Source organism: Phaethon aethereus (genome assembly GCF_964289735.1).
Source record: "Phaethon aethereus genome assembly, chromosome: 4".
NCBI lineage: Eukaryota > Metazoa > Chordata > Aves > Phaethontiformes > Phaethontidae > Phaethon > Phaethon aethereus.
In genome coordinates, this window is record NC_138578.1 from 64,346,365 (window position 1) to 64,362,962 (window position 16,598).

The window sequence follows — 16,598 nt, forward strand, 5'->3', positions numbered from 1 at the left end:
CAGCACAGCTTATTCCGGATTCTAGAGATTTTGGATTATTCTGTGGTTATTCACTACAATAAATGGTTCTTGCAGAACTGCTCACAGGCATGAGGTCCCTCACAACAAGCGTGGCCTTGCGCTAAAAGCCTGAAGCCTCCAGCACTTCGTCTGAAACCCGGAGTCATTGATACGGCTGTCTGGAGGGGGGATTATTCACAGGGGTGGTTGCTGCTGCTGGCGCTGCCAGGAGGACAGGAAGGCTGGCTCCTGCCCCCTCTGCCGGCCGCTGCCGGGGGCCCCGGCCCCGGCCCCGGCCCCGCGGCGTTCCACACCAGTTCCCACACCGAGCAAGCTCTTCGGGGCCGGCGGAAGCCAGCTGTAGCCGGCCGCCCCGAAGACAAAGCTCTGTTGACCCCAGATCCGCGGTTCGGCTAATCACCTTCCCGGCGCGGGCGCTGGGGCTGGAAGCGGCCGGCGCAGCAGCGGCCGCCGGCAGCCAGGCGCGGGCGGCAGCAGCCCCTGCGGCCGGCGGCAGCCCCTGCGGCCGGCGGGACGAGGGCGAGCCCAGCAGCTCCCGCCCCCCGCTGCATCCTCCCGCTCCTTCCCCGCTTCCTCACGTACGCTACGGGACAGAATACTTTGCCGATTTGTTAAAGTATGTCGAAAGCCTCTTCTCCTTCCTCGCTGAGGATACAGCCCTACAGTCTCGCAATATATTTCAGCATCTTTTAAACAAACGCTTATTTAGTGTTACCAAGCAGCTCGCTAAATTGCTTTCCCCGAACTGATCTTTACACGGCAATTCTGTTTAATGAAATCCCTTCAGTCTTGTTGGAGCAATTTTATAAAATTAATTAGAAGGCAGCAGAAGAGGCATATGCTTGGGCATTTTTTTTTTCCCCTGGTTTCTGGGAACAAGTAGAAACGTGTCTTAAACTGGTGTCTCTTTCCAGCCTTTTCCCTTTACTGTTTTAAAGTTTCCATACTCTCTCCATTTCTCATAATAAAATTTGTTACCGTGACAAAAAAATTCCACTAAAAAGTAGAAACTGTTCTAGTTATTCAATTGTTCCATTACCCAGCCATCAAGATTTAAGTTTCAATATATTTTTGGAAGTACTGAACAAAGATAACTTGGGTACATTTTTAGACAAGCCTATTTGCTTTTGCGTATTTTATACAGTCTATTTGACATTACAAGAAACCCTTAACAGACCATAGCCAGAATCCTAAGGTAAGCAGCAAAAAAATCAATCTTTGCCTATAAATACGGAGACAACTGGTTCTTGTACTGAAATGTCTGTTTGTGTTCATTTCAGATAGGGAGGAACAGACCAAGAAAAACAATTTGGCTAAATTGAGCCATTGAAGGTTCCACTGAGCATGTTTAAATCAATGTAATTAACAATTTAGACATGATTCTACTATCAAAATCTGGTCCTTACTTAAAACATCAAAAATGGAGAAGGAGTTTTAGGAATTTGGAAGTCAAATGATAGACTACAGGCATCAACAGCTTTGAACTGGTTTCTAAAGTTAAAGAATTAAAACTTAAATAATTGATACTACCTACATATACAAGAGAAGTGTCTAGCTGTTAGACAGAAACCAGACATTTTAATATTTAAAAAAAATATTTGAAATGAAAGAGTATTATTTAAGCAAGGAAGACTAAAAATACAAGTATCAGCTAGAATCTGAAACACAATATTTTGTTGGAACTAAAATGAGAAACTGAGGGGAACATGAAAACAATACCTCCTTCAGTAAAAGCAATTTTTTAAAATAGATTTAAAAAAATATAAAAATCTAACAGTATAGTTGAAGTCTAAGGAGAGGATCTGGTTCATTTTTAACCTCATCTTAATCTCACTTTTAAATCATTATTCCTGTACATGTCTCTGTGTGTGTGTGCATCTTTCCATGTCTCAAAAAAGTCAGCTTAAGACATCTGACAAAAGGCAGCAGAGGTATGCAAGAGATTTGCTGCTACAGCTGGTCCGTACGATACCTGGCTCAAGCACTGCACGCAGCCCATGAAGCCTTTGGCTGACCCTGAAGTAGAGGCACAGCATCACCCCAGGTTCAAGGACGCGTGGCCCAGCCGAAAATGCGTGTGGACCCACACCAGCTGCGGAGCGTCAGGTCCCCTGTCCAGCCATCAGGAGAAACGAGGGTGGAGGTCAGGACGAGGAGTTTAAGTACTGCAGTGGGGAAGGCAGCGGGGACACAAGGGGCATGCGAGACTGTTAGGGCGAGAAACAAGATGCCAAGTCAGAGGAAAACAGACTGTTAGTCACAGAACTGCTTGTCCAAACAAGAACCCAACAGTCTCTATCTCTGCCTACTTACAGCATTTTCTGAACTATTGAAAATGAAGGGGGGGGGGGAAGAAAAACAGAGAAAAAAATGCTGCTCAAAAATCCCAATATGGAATGCGTTAGGGTAATGTTCCGATTCTGCACCACGTACTTGCACAGAGTGGTGGGAATTAGAGGGTCAGCAGGCCTCTAGGGAATCTCCCTTGCTATTTAGTAAATACTTTTAATTCCCTAAAAAGCCATGGTAACCTTGTAATGACCTTACTGAGCCACAATCCTTGTGACTGCTTTGTAACATGATAATTTCTAAACTGCTACTCAATCTTATGGACTTTAAAAACTGCAAAATGATGCATTTTTAGAGGTAGGTGTGCATTATGTGTTGTTCTGAAGATGAAATAAGGTCTTGTGGTTAATACACAAACTAAGAATCCTGAAGTATAAACAGGAATTCAGGAGAGGAGAAACTGCTCACCTCTTTTAGGAATTTACTCCGTAATCTTTGGCAAATCACTTAATCTTTCTAGCCCTCCATCCCCCATGTATAAAACAGGATAATACTTGCTGTAAAGAGAAAAGCTGTCACATGTGTCCTCTTTTTAAAAACTAAATGTCATAGAAAAGCCTCTAGTTAAATAGTTAAAACCATTTCTTGCAAATATTAAGGAAAAGATCAATTTTCTTTGTTATCTAGAACAAAATTTCCCTGAGTATTCTCATTCAGTACATCATATCTGTCAAGCAGTTTATAAAAGAAGTTATTACACTGAGTCCACAACCTTACCTTTTTAAAATTAGCCTTATAAATTTACTAGCAGTCTATAGAAGTTCAGGAAGTTTCTTACTACATTATCCTGACAGAGACAACAATAATCACAGACATAAAGCTCATAACCCTATCTGAGACTACAGCTGAGATCACTTTTCTGGTAACTTTTGAGCAAACTATGAAGGATTCATGTTTCACTGTCATACATACAGTCTGTATGACAAAGGATGACAACTACATGTTTGTAAATTAGGCGAAGATAAAAGTCCTATGGCAAACGCAGTGGCTATATTACCCATTATGTTCTTTTGACTTTGATCCTTTTTCAGGTATTGAGATATGCTTAATCAAATCAGATTCTTGATTCCAACTTTGGTATTAAACAAATCAGTAGAAACAGCTGGAAGACCTCACGAAAAGGTATGATCGCTAAGAGACGATGAGCCAGCCTGACAGCGTAGTGACAATCCGTCACACATTGGTATGAGTTTGGATTCTGAACTGAAGCTTGAGCTGTTGAATCAGAGAAGCTGGAAAACTGGTAAAGGCGTAGCACTGCTCTCCCGAAGAGAGTATGGGGCACAGCAAAAGGACTCTTGGCATCATTCTCAGGGGAATATTTTGGCTCATGCAAGGACTGGCTCCAACAAGTTCTGAAGGAAGCTATGCTCAGGCCTTCCCTGCAGGAGAACGTATTTTATGACACAGGGCCTTTGATGGGACGCTGGGTAGGAGTTTAGGAGACACCTGAGATAGCTGTATACCTAACTGAAGATGAATGAGGAATGCGTGACTACATCTCTGTATATGAAAAGAATAAACCGAAGTAGCTAACATGAGAAAGAAATGGAGAAAACTTCTGTGAAGAGAATGAATAAGATAGAGAGCGCAGAACTGGTGTATGATCCTTTTTCTTAGAAAGTGAGAAAAAAAATCTCGCAAGTTACAGTATCTTTATTTTCTCAATTGACAGTATTTGAGCTGACATCCTCTAAGCTGTGAGCTTGAAAAAGTAATTTCATATTAAAAGAGAGCTTTTACAACTCTGACATTAACATCACAAAACTCAGATCACGAATTACATTTACTTTATTTAATATTACATGCATTTTAGACACTGATTCATATTGTTTATTTGCACAAGTAGTCATTCTCAATGTACAAGTAATAACCATTGCCCTTACAGTGGAATTCAGTAGCATGCACTGCAAACACTCTGTGCAAAGTTATTGTTTTCAGTTAGAAAATTTTAAGGTCATGATTTCTAAATTAATATTATACATAGAGTTTAATTTTGGTTTTATGCAGACATTGCATAGTTGATCATTAGCTTCTCAAGAAAGACTGGACTTGTGGTACCAGTATTGTTGAAGCAGATCAAGTGACAGTAGCAAACAAGAAGATTTGAAGAAGAGGCATAACTTTCAGGGTTGAAAGGTCAGCAAGTACAGCCTAAGATAAAAAAGAAAAAAGCTTGTTAAACTTGACATTTGAATCAAATTTCTTTAAAGCAAGTCAATAAGTCAGAAAAAGATTCAAACGCTAACTACAATTCTAACAATAATTAGATTCAGACGGGGCTAGAAACAAATTATGCTGTTTTACATTATTGCCTTATGGTATTATTTTTAAGTCTAACATTTCAAAGAAAAGCATATGTTTACGTATATAAACCAAGTAACTTTATTTTAGCCTTTAGCCTTACTTCAAATATACATGGCATCATGGGCGAATAAGGGGTCTAACATTTCAACTTGCTTCTAAAAATAATTGGGAATTAAGAATCCTTATCCTGTGGCTTGGCTAGTACTTGTGAAGTAAGTCCAATGTAATGACTCAAATAGTCAATGTCTTCTCATGAAAGTATGTTAAAAAAAAAAAAAAAGAGACATCACAAGCTCTCAAAGTTTAAAAAAAATACATTACCAGATTTTTGAAAAAGAAAAAAAAATTCTAAAAAATTATTAGATATAAACAATAACCTTCATCTGAATAACTTCATTTTCTTCATTTCCCATGACAGTACTCTCAGTGAAATTTCAGATTCAATATCGACAAAAGTAATTTTGTTAAATCTTTGTAATATCAAAAACCACAGAAGCAACTACATTTTAAATGTACTGAGAAAAAAGGTACAAACCTCTATAATATTTTAAAAGCCATATATCCCACAAACATAGATTATATATTAAATTAGAAAAAAACCATAATTGTACAAAATAATTTGTTAACACAGCATTTCTGTAGCAAATATACTCTTTTATTTCCTTTTACTCCAGAAAAGCAGTGTTATGTACTGCATGTTCACAATTTCCTTAGTTTTTTATCTAAGGTAAGAATTTGCACTATGTACCACATGCCACGCGAAGCTTAAGTTACTCTTGTTGGCAAAGCATCAGAAACTATTTCAATCTCCTCTAACTGAAACTTATCCTTACTTCAGCTGCAGCCAGTGATGTCACCTCCATCAGGTTGACTGCTCGGAAAGCAAACACAGCAGCTGCCAGGACTGAAAGAAAATGCCCAATATTTAAGTTGCTGACCTGTTAATTAGTGGTTAGAATTAATCTTGATGTAAAATACCAATTCTCACTCCCTTAGAGTAACTACTTAGATTCTGAAGAATAATACACAATGGATGGCTGTGTTTGAGTTTCTTTGGCCACTCTTTAAAATGGATAGGAAAAAAATATTCTTTCAGAAAAGTCTGAGTGAAAATGCTTCAGTTTAAGATGACTAGCTTTTAATTAAAAGGGACAAGATGATTTACAATTAGGTAATTTCTAAGCCAGTAAATTGAATTTATTTAAATAGCAATATTTCAGTTGTGACTATTATATAGCATTAAAAAAAAGTTCATTTATTTTGTACTATCTTATATAATTATATCTCTCTGCATAGCTGTCTTATGGAACAAATGGAACCAAAACCTTTTCTCTTCTATTCACCTAATTCAAATTTGAAAACTGACCCAACTGAAGATGCATGTTGTCTTTAGAAGTCCCATCTTAAACCTTGCATAAATCTTAGGACATTATTTCCTTTATTAAAAAAATAAGTACAAAACTTTCAAAGTCTCTTAAAAGATGGGAATTCAAAAGAAGAAATCCAGCAAAATCAGAGGAACCAGAGGAGCTGAACTCAGTTGCTGTAAGTACTGAAGAAGTACTTGCCATAAACGAGTAACATGAATCTTGCATTTTGTGAAAGGTGATGAACTCATTTATTGTTACCACTGAAGCTGGGAGAACGTCCTATGTTCTGCTCAGAAAGCATGTAGGATTTTTGGAGTGCTATCATAAAAAATTTACCTCACACATTTTTGATAGAGATGCAGTATTTATGCAATTCTAGTTTTCTAAAAGTTATACTCTTTGACTTGTATGTAATCTGCTTTCAGCATTCAAAGAGCAACTATTTTCTTCTTGCCACAAAATACATTGAAGCTAACACGTATTTGCCTTACATCCACCTGGACTTCACACGCTTTGTAAAAATAATTCTATTACCAGCAAGAATTTCTAGAGAGTTGTATCCCAGGATTCTGTCCCACAGAAGCAAGAGCTGATCTGTAGCTAAATAACCAGAAAATGCTCGTACCATCCATTTAAATGAAATTCGTAGCCTGCAAACAAATGATAAACAACAGTTACTATATTTCTGTCTCCCATAATGATCAGACAGATCCTCTATAAATTGAAAGTATTTAATTATTCTTCTGCATTTCTTTTCCAGGAAGAATAGCCATTTTCTCTTGCTGCATTAATAATCAATATTTTCCTTTGCAACAGCCATCAGAAAACTACTTAGCATCTCATTGGACAAAGTACTAACATCATTAAAATATGCTGACCAAACAATCACATTGGAGGGATCCTCAGCTATTATCACCCCCAATGTTTCATCCCTTCTGCTATTGTGCTATTATGATGGACACCAATTATAACAGCAAGATTTTCAGGTTCTGTTGCACTTGGTGCCATGAGTACACTATAGAATGACAGCCTCTTGCTCTCTCTCCCCTTCCAGTAGCTTCTGCTTTAACTAACATATCTCTGTCTTCTGTCCCCTAGGAAATAAATCACTTAGTTCCATCAGATCTGACACGAATAACTGCAACTTAGCTGAATAGTGCAGCATTTCTCACAGAACAAGTCTCCTCTCTTTTTCATAGAGCATGCAGAAGAAATGCCCAAAGCACATATACGCAGACTAGACAAAGGACTCCAACTTCAAGGAAAAATGGCACATGGATGTTTGCATTTTTGAATAATTTCCCCATATATTTTAAATTGAAATACTACAGAACAGCATTTTCAGAACAATGAATATGCGACATTTGTAACAAGTCAGAAAGAAGTACTTACGGCTGAGCCCCAATTTCTCGAAGGTGATAAAAGAGCTGGGGCAGATGGGTTTGTAGAAGAGTCTCAAACAGCAAACACAATGATACAATGCCCTAATGAAACAAGATCATATCCTGAATACTAACACTCATCCTGTCAAATCTGAGAAAACAGTATCAGCATGTAAGTATGCATGAATTTTTAATTCAAGCAATAAAACAGTATTAATGATATAATATACAGCTCAGGTAAGCAGGGCACAAGCTGCTCTAATGCCTTCAGTCACTAAAGCCTTGCTTCTACAATTCTATGTATGTATTAGCAACATAATATGTTGTGATAGTCCCTTTCAGCTCTAAGTTACTTACGCTATTTGCATGTTGGGGTCTAAGTACTTAGTGTGTTATTATAATATGACCTACTTGAAATATTTCCATTTGGATGAAATAGACCTCAGCTGCACTAAAAAACAGAGGATGTGAGAAATAGTATATCTCTCTGATAACTAAAACCAAACATCAATGCGGATAACTACAAAAAGGTTAAATGTAAACACATTGTAAAATTTCTTTTAAAAATTACCATGAAAATGAATACATTCCTGTCTGACCCGTTTCCCTGCTGTTAGTGACTGAAAGCACAACGCACAGCCTTGAAATGGTACATCAAAGAAAGGATTTTTTTTTTTAAACCAGGAAATGTTTTCAAAAAGTAATATAACTATTCAGCACTTTGTGAAGGAGAAAAAATAAATATATTTACTATGTTTTAGTCTTCAAAAATAGAAAATAAGCCAATTTCTACAATTGTCTTACATTCAAGAAAGCTGGTCCTGGTCATAAACATAACCAAATTATTTAAATTCATCTAGTAGTGCTAAAAAGCATGTGCTGTCACACAAAGACACTTGAGTTAAAGAAACAGACATTAACTTGATACCACTGAAGTAATACCTGTGTATATGACTATATTTTAGTCTCTCTACCCCAGAAAATACTTAAGTGTGCACTTACATGCCATTAATTATAATGAAAGTGAGTATGCATTTATGTGACTTCTTGAATCGAGAAACCTATTACATAAAAGACTTGACTCTCAAAAAACAACCCACACCCTCATAAAATGAGAACTGCATTATTTTAAAGTACAGGATATTCTATAGCAAAGACTGATTTTGACATAGAAAACAAAAATATCCAAACTGGAGTTACCTAATAATTTTTCCAAGCTTACCTGAAGTATTTTATTATATTTAAAAGGATATATTTCAATCACATAGGAAATCATGCCACTATATATTATTGTTCCATAGCATACAGAATATAAAGTGAGTGGGTTTTAATTCCTAATGAACTTACAGAGGGATGAGAAGAGATGGAATGGAGTCTGAAGAAAAAACGCACATACATCTCACGGAATATCTGATACAATTTGGAAGGTTCATGGTACAGAAAACAAAGTGGAGCAACTGAAAGGATAAAAGAATCATAATTGACTCAACAGTGTAAACTGCTAAAAGAGTTCAATGATTAAGTGCATGAAGTATGAGGAAAAAACAAGTAATTTATAGCAGCACAGTTTATCAAAACAATACTAAACCAATTATTTACAAAGACATAATTTATAGTAGAGTATCATTTGATGTAAAAAATTAAGAAAGGGAGTACAATACATTCTAGGTAATAGTTCTATCTATTTCAAGAACCTAAACTAATTAGAACCTGCTTACTACAGTGCTGGCTTCTGAAGAATAAGAAATATGCTTTAAGGATAGCTTCTCTGGGGTGTAGGGCAATGGTACGCTGGACAGTGCAAGTTTTTGATCCAACTGTCTGTAACTTCCAAAGTGCCCTTGGGGTAGTGACAATCTCAAAATTGGTTCTCCATTTGTAAGACTGGAATAAATTTACTGCTTGAAGATGGGTGTTGTGAAAATGAAAATATTAAAAAAAATTGCTTTTGATTGCCACAATAACATCACGTAAGTATGACAGACTGATAGAGAAAACCATGGACATTTGGTAGTCTACAGTTTAGAAGTCTTTTAGTATATCTGATTCAAAGTAAGAGTTGCCTACATTTGTAAAGCAGCAGTTTTCAAACTTTTTTCAATCAGTCCCTCTTCTCTTTTTGTAAAAGTCTAGCATATAGTTAAGTCTATAGTATGTATATACTGCATAAACATAATCAGTTCCCTCCAATTGCTACTCCATTCATTCAATGCATGTTTCACAGATAGTTGTTCTATACACATTTCTGTAAACCGCCTTTTTGTCTGTCCACTCATCACAACTACTACTTCATTTTACAGGTGAATTCATTATGGATGACAGTTTACATTTCAACACACTCATAGTGTCTACCTCCATATTCACCTTCCCTTCCAGTTTTATTTACTCAAAGCTAGGGATATGGATATATTTGTCTGCATACACATGCATATAGATATATATACATTTATATATATACACGGGTGTATGCATATGTGAATTAATTTTCATATATATATATAAAAAAACAGAGAAGGTGGCTTAATAGAAAAACAGTGGTGTATGCATATGAGAGGGGGGTTGCTAAACTAGGGTGAGATGTTCACAGAAATGTGTATTCACGTTGGGATAAGAAAAGCAGAGGGTGTCACTAGTGTATATGTTTTTAATGATTGAAGATGGAGGTGGAAGACTCAGTAGCGTGCATATTTAAAAGCCAAGAAGGTAACAGAAGTGTGCCTGACAGCTGGCACCCTATGATTGTATGCATGCGAACATGCAAAAGTGTTTAGGATTTACGTAAGGCTCCAGATACTTCCTCCTATAGCAGCATGGAATACACAGGATGCTCTGCTTGGTCCCAGCTACCATACCCACAGCTGGAGTTACACTACTGTGTTTCTGCTGCCTTGCTTTTCAGCCTCCCTTCACACAACCAGCATATTCTGAGCCCTTGCAAAGACAGAGGACAGGATAGGAGGAAGGGAAGAAGCTCACATCCAGTTTGAGAAACGCTGTTCTCAAGGGCAGAGTCAAATCCAAACATTTCGAAAAGTAGTTTCACACAGAAAACATGAAAGCCTCCTAGTGAGTACCTAAGTAAGAGTTTGTAACTAAGCTGTTCATTACTTCAAAGACTTAAGATTCCCTACTCAGGTTCAAATTTACATTTCGTATTTAAATTGCCTGATTTTAATGATCATGTGATCATTAAACTTTATTATTAGCAAAACGTAGCATTTTAAGTATAATCTTAATATCTGCTTGCCCTGTGATGTCACCAACACCTTTGATAAATCAAAGAAAAAAACCTGGAAAGCTGTAACAAAGAGTCTCACGTTGTTGGAGTCCCTCTGCACTAGCTGCTTGCTTTTGTCTGAGACCTCAGGACATTTTTCTGCTCTTTTCCTAGAAATCTTGTTGATATTTCAGCTTTCCGCTGTGCAGTAAAGTAGCAACCATTCTATTATTTAATGCTCCTTTAACACCTGTTCTAGACAAATGGATACAGCAACAGGCCTTTCACATAATTCATGCTTTTAAGAACACTTTTCACAAGTAACTTGGTCTACCCAGAAGAGAAACACAAGAAAAGAGCACTCTGTCAACAAACTTTATCCCTCTATTCATATACATTAAGATGTATAGCTCAGCTACTAGGTCTCAAGGAAGGAACTTCCATACAGTAGTGAGCTGTAATATAACTAAATAGAAACAGCCTGGAATTTTAAAAATTACATAGAAGTCTCCATACACAAAGAAACAGAATACACAAGTTTAAAAGTTGCAGAAAAGTACATACAGCTTTAAGCTGCAATATAATAAAAAGCAATCCTGAGGTTTTAAGAGTTTATGAGTGTCACACTTACCATACATAGAAAAGCCGTGAAAAGGAATTACACCTACAAAACAAAAATTTTTTTTTTTTATTCTTTTACATTTCTTTTTACCCATATAAAAAGATGTATTTACCCCCAAGTTTCTAAATTGTATTCTGCCTACCGTAGGAATAAAATATTTCCTTGTTATGGCACCTGCAGTGTTAGGTCTCAATCTTGTAAATATTTAAGTACAGGAATTTTATCGCTTACTTCAGTACAAGCAACTACGTGCTTAAACACATGCTATAGGTCCTACAATGCCAAATAAAGCTCCAGTTCCATGAATTTATTACATATAAGCTTTGCTGAAATCAGAACCTAATTTCAGATGAATGACAACCCGTAAGTGTCATGCACTGACAAGGAGGGAGCAGGAAAAAGGAGGCCAAGACCTCCAGTAATTCATGTAGTACTCAAATAAAACGTTTAGAGGACTTGGCAGTTGTATCATGACAGTCCTCTCCTCCATTCCAGCTGATCTTAGCTCCCATTCATTAATTTTCATATAGGACTGGTAAGAGGGAGCTGCTTTGGCAAAAGGTCATAAGGACAACGCTTCATGGCTACAAAGCTGCAAAGAATTGCAGAGGCAAAAATGGAAGAAGGGGGAACAAAAGTATGAGCTACAATTGACACTACTGGAATACAGAAGACATAAAAGACAAGGTCAGAGACACATATTTAAGATTGGCCTCAAAAGCAGGAGCAAAGAGCTTGAACCAGAGAAAGGATTCAATAGACAGGGATTGAAATGGTCAAAAGAAGAGCTGAAAAAAAGAATTTTAATAACTGAAATAAGAACAACAGCAATGATATTAACTTAAAATTATATAGATTAGTTATGTCTGAATTTTTAAAATGAACACAAACTTTGAAAGGAAAAGACTTTAAGGTGTGGTTTGTTGCGTACTGAAAAGCTGGAGGTCAGACAGTTTCAGCATGTACCGTTCAGATCCTCTAAAGTGGTGATACAAGACTGGAATACAAGCTGCTGCACCAGAACTTGTTTTCCTGCTCCTTCCCACACACGTAGACAAACTCCGTATGTGACTACAAATACCAGGCTGAATGTGGTTTTGGAGTAGCTTCAGTCCAGCTTATTCCTTTAAATTGATGAATTTCACAGAATAACAGTGAAGCATAATTTGTAACAGAAAAAAGTTATCGTGTATTTGAGGGAAAAAAATCCTGTATCTTTCCAATCTACCACTAGAGGAGGCAATAGTATAATTCTTACCGTTTGGAGGATAGAAAACAGCATATTCTTCCATTCCGAGTTTTCCTGTGAATCATCAAACCACAATTAAAATGTGATTAAACTATTAAAAGGTGTAAAGATTTAAATTAAAAAGGTAGATTCTAAGTTACAGTTATAAAAATCATAACTAATTACATTATTGACAGTTTGATATTGTCTAAAACAGGCAAGCAATGCATTAGGACAGGTATGGTTTCAGACATAAAACTAAAATGCAGCACCAATAAGGGAGGATGACTAACAGCAAAGAGGAGGAAGATTTCAGCAATGCTATCCCATAGAGATTTTATTTGGGTGTGTCTTATGTTTGCTGCAGACCTTGAAGACAGTGAAGCTCTATGAGGGGATAAGATTAGGGGGATAAGGCTGCCATGCTGTGGCAGACTGACCTGTGAACAGGAAAGGCATTTAAAAAGGTATAAGAACAGATAAAAAAATATTCAAGGCTTCATTAAGCCTGCAACAGAGAGGAAGATGGATGGTATGGTTTTGATATAACAAAAAAATATTTAAGTAATCTGTTGGATACAAAAGATTACCTAAGACAACCACTGATAGTATAGACTGCCTATATCACTTTTTATCTTCCCTGCAAAATGAACATGTTATATTATTTATCCTTATTTTAACTATAGAACTTAATAATTTAAAATCCACTATTAAAATTATTAACAATTTATTTAGAAATATAAAAGTGTTTCTAAGCATAATTACAACTAATTAAAAACTGTAATTAATTTAGTTTTAAAAAGGGAAAATTCAACTAGAAAACATAATTACTTATATGAAAAAATCATAGAATATTCAGAGATCCTTTAGATATCTGTGTTTTGTTCACTCTATACAGGAGAATTTAGCACAGGGAACTTTTGTCAGGTTCAATGGAACCTGGACTTAGATATTTTCCTGTAGCATGAATTGACTGAACTAAATTCAAAATTACCCTTTGAAGCTCTTGCCTACTACCCCATGAAAATAAAATCCAGTATTTTCCAACTACATAAATCAGTTGTTTCATTAAACTAAAAAACATTTTTTACTTTTCCTTCCAATAGTTTGTTTGCTGTGCAGCCAGGAATTGTAATCTGGAAGGAGAGTATTTTTAGCATAAAGCACATCTCTTGGAAAATTAGCCAAAAATAGGACCTACAAGCCTTTTGGATTTACACAGCACAGGTTCAGCAGAGATTTAGATTTCAGCAACTTCATTGCCCAGATTTGTCTAGGAATAAATAGGATGTTCCCCATAGCTGTGTCTCTGGGCTGCCATGGCTCTGTGCCTGAAGCAACACCTGGGATCCCACTGCTGTTCTGCTCTCAGGTGAGCCCTTTCCTCATTTCAAGAAGTAGGCAAAGAAAATGCCCTAATTCAGTTAGAGAGAAAGGACCTACAAAGCAATAAAGGAGGAATAAAAAAATTAGAAAACCAACATTGCCTCCAGTGACATAACAAGCAGCAAGAGGAAAACTGTCAGCAGAGGTCCTGTTCAAAAAAAGTACTTGGGATGAGGATCACATTTGGCTAAATACACTGGCACAAGAGACTAAGGAAGAAAATGGGAATGCAGAAGGTAAAGGTACATGGGAAAAAAAAGTGATTCGGTTGCTGAATGATTCAAGAAGGAAGACAAAATGAGGAACCTCTGGGTAAAGCCAAGGCAGGTGAGGATTTAAGAAGAAAGGAAATTTAGTTCAGAGATATGGCATTAGAAGTTGGCCGAGAAGGCAAGTGGACTGAATCAATGAATTTAAGATTGTTAAGAAAAATAAGACTCACATGAGAACTTAACCCAAAGAAAATCCAAAAGTAAGCTAACACTCTGGAAGAGGCCATGCTTTGGGGGGGGGGGGGAGGAAATCAGTGTAGGTCTGCTTGGTAGAGCTCTACTATCCCAGCCCTTCGAACAGAGCCCACAATTCTTCAGCAACGTGTTCTTCTCCCATCTACAAATATCTGCAGAACGTACTGTTTTGGGAAGATAACATCCTACCACCACTTCCAGTTGCTAAATTTATTGAAGTTTGCAGAGGACAGCACTGTGTATTTAAATTTCTAGCTCTGATGAAGATAGATGTTGTCAATATTTTACCATATTGTCATAGTTGTGTGTTTAATTTATTTTGGTGAAACACTGGAGAATTATATACAGAAAACTACAGTAAAAGAACAACATTGCATCTGGCCTTCATGTGATCAGCTTCTAAACTGTCCTAATAGAACCTCTGCAGATGTCAACTGGATACATGAAGTTTTTATTAATGTTCCTTTAAATGTAGTCTACTAGGTGTAATGAACATAAAGCAAATTCACATACTGTATTACTGCAGCAGTCAACAAAAGTCTACACAATCTTGTTTAAAACAACTCCTTTTACCTCGTATGTATGATTTGGGTGGGGTGGCACTGCTATAAGTAAAGTGCTCCAATACAGATGTATCTCGGGAAAAACAGAGTAATACCTGTAGAAAAGACAGCACATAAAAATCAGCTGACTTACTGAATCAACATAGCAATGTCAAACAAAATATTTAAGGATCTGCCTTAATTAGCATCTATTAGATGCTATTGAATAGAGCTAATAAGGTTGAAAGCTCTTGACCAACTTAATTTACTTTCCTGTTCCAAGTTCCAGGCTCGCTTTGAACTTTCTAATATTTTACCTTCACATTTATTTGTTGTCAGTAAAACATCTACATTCTCCAACACTCCTCTTTGCCTCTCATCATGGGTTTATCCCCTTCTGTCACATCATTAGTGACTATGCGTGCAGCTGGCTGCTTTGATGTCTATTAGATTATTTTTCTATTCAGTTACTATGATCTTGGGGAAGTCCTCTTAAGCAAATAAGCAAATGAAACTTCACATGTGTGCAGTTCCTGAAGATTGATCCTTACATTGGCTTTCGTTCCGAGGAGCTTTACAGAATGCTTGCACAATATTCAGTTCTTTCAAAAAACACTGATTATAATGTTCATTTCATATCCATAAATTCTGAAATGCACACTGTATTTTGTAAAATATATTTGGGGGTTTTTTGTTTAGGTAAATGAAAAGATTCCAGTATTCACAGTGATTGAGTATAAAATTAAATTGTAAAGGCATTCCTAAAAAAAGATTAACAATAAAGAATCTCATCCTGTAAGCGGGTGTAAAAAATGTAATATTTAGTATCGTACTTTATAATTTTCATGTTTATGAAAAATATACACAAAACTTTCATGAAAGACTGCACTATCAAACATGTACACAAGAGGGCAGAAGTAAGACAGACTTCAACTTAGTGCTGACTTTTTTTGTATACCTTAAACCCTCTCTGCTCTTGCAGGTTTTAAGAGTTTGTTTGTTTGTTTATTTGTTTGTTTAAAATGTAGCCAAAGTATAAAAGATGGAAATGTTTTAGATGGTCTTTCATTACATAATTTATTGTGAATACAAATGAATGGACTTTTCCTTCAACTAATTATTGCAAACATTTTCCAGGTATCAGCATTTGTCAAAAGGAAACATGCAAACCCAAAACACTGTGACATCTAAACATCATTGCTTTTTTTATTTTTTATGGAAAGCAGATCATATTTTGAGACTTCTTCCTCTTTTGAACCTCAAAACTATTTCTCAGATACAAACATCTTTTAAAAAAATAGAGTTTCTTTATCTCAAACCATTTAAGCTAAATATTATTTTTGCACAATACACAATCATTTTCATAGCTGCCAAAATAGAGCTGACAATAACGATACACAGGCAAATGTAATTCTCTGTATATGTTAACTGAGGTGAAAGAAAAAGAAACTAATCCAAAAAGGACATAAGTTATGTTCTCTCATCAGGGAAAGAATGTAACCTTAATTTGAGGTCCCCTTTTTTAGGAATACGGTGTCCAGTACCAGTATCTGGAAGTCTTTAAATTAAGACTATGCATCTTTATAAGAGATAGACTCTAGCTCAAACATAAATTATGACTATACCTAAGAGCTGCTGGGTGAGGTTCTTTGCATGTATTCATACAGGATGTAAGACTACAGTATTCAAATTGAACCTCTGGCCTGA

At 36.5% G+C, this 16,598-nt stretch overlaps 1 protein-coding gene across 2 annotated transcripts in view; it reads right to left on the bottom strand.

Annotated features, from left to right (window-relative positions):
* Positions 1–4,449: 4,449 nt before the first annotated feature.
* Positions 4,450–16,598, bottom strand: part of TBC1D19 (TBC1 domain family member 19) — a gene marked incomplete at its 3' end in the record, with an annotated part of 58,858 nt that continues 46,709 nt past the window's right edge. For both annotated transcript variants that reach the window (XM_081998971.1, XM_081998970.1), the window contains 8 exons: positions 14,923–15,007; positions 12,527–12,571; positions 11,278–11,310; positions 8,777–8,886; positions 7,440–7,531; positions 6,582–6,697; positions 5,511–5,581; positions 4,450–4,524 (listed from right to left, as the gene is read on the bottom strand). In XM_081998971.1, the coding sequence (XP_081855097.1) occupies positions 4,450–4,524; positions 5,511–5,581; positions 6,582–6,697; positions 7,440–7,531; positions 8,777–8,886; positions 11,278–11,310; positions 12,527–12,571; positions 14,923–15,007 (627 nt within the window). The remainder of the gene's footprint in view (positions 4,525–5,510; positions 5,582–6,581; positions 6,698–7,439; positions 7,532–8,776; positions 8,887–11,277; positions 11,311–12,526; positions 12,572–14,922; positions 15,008–16,598) is intronic.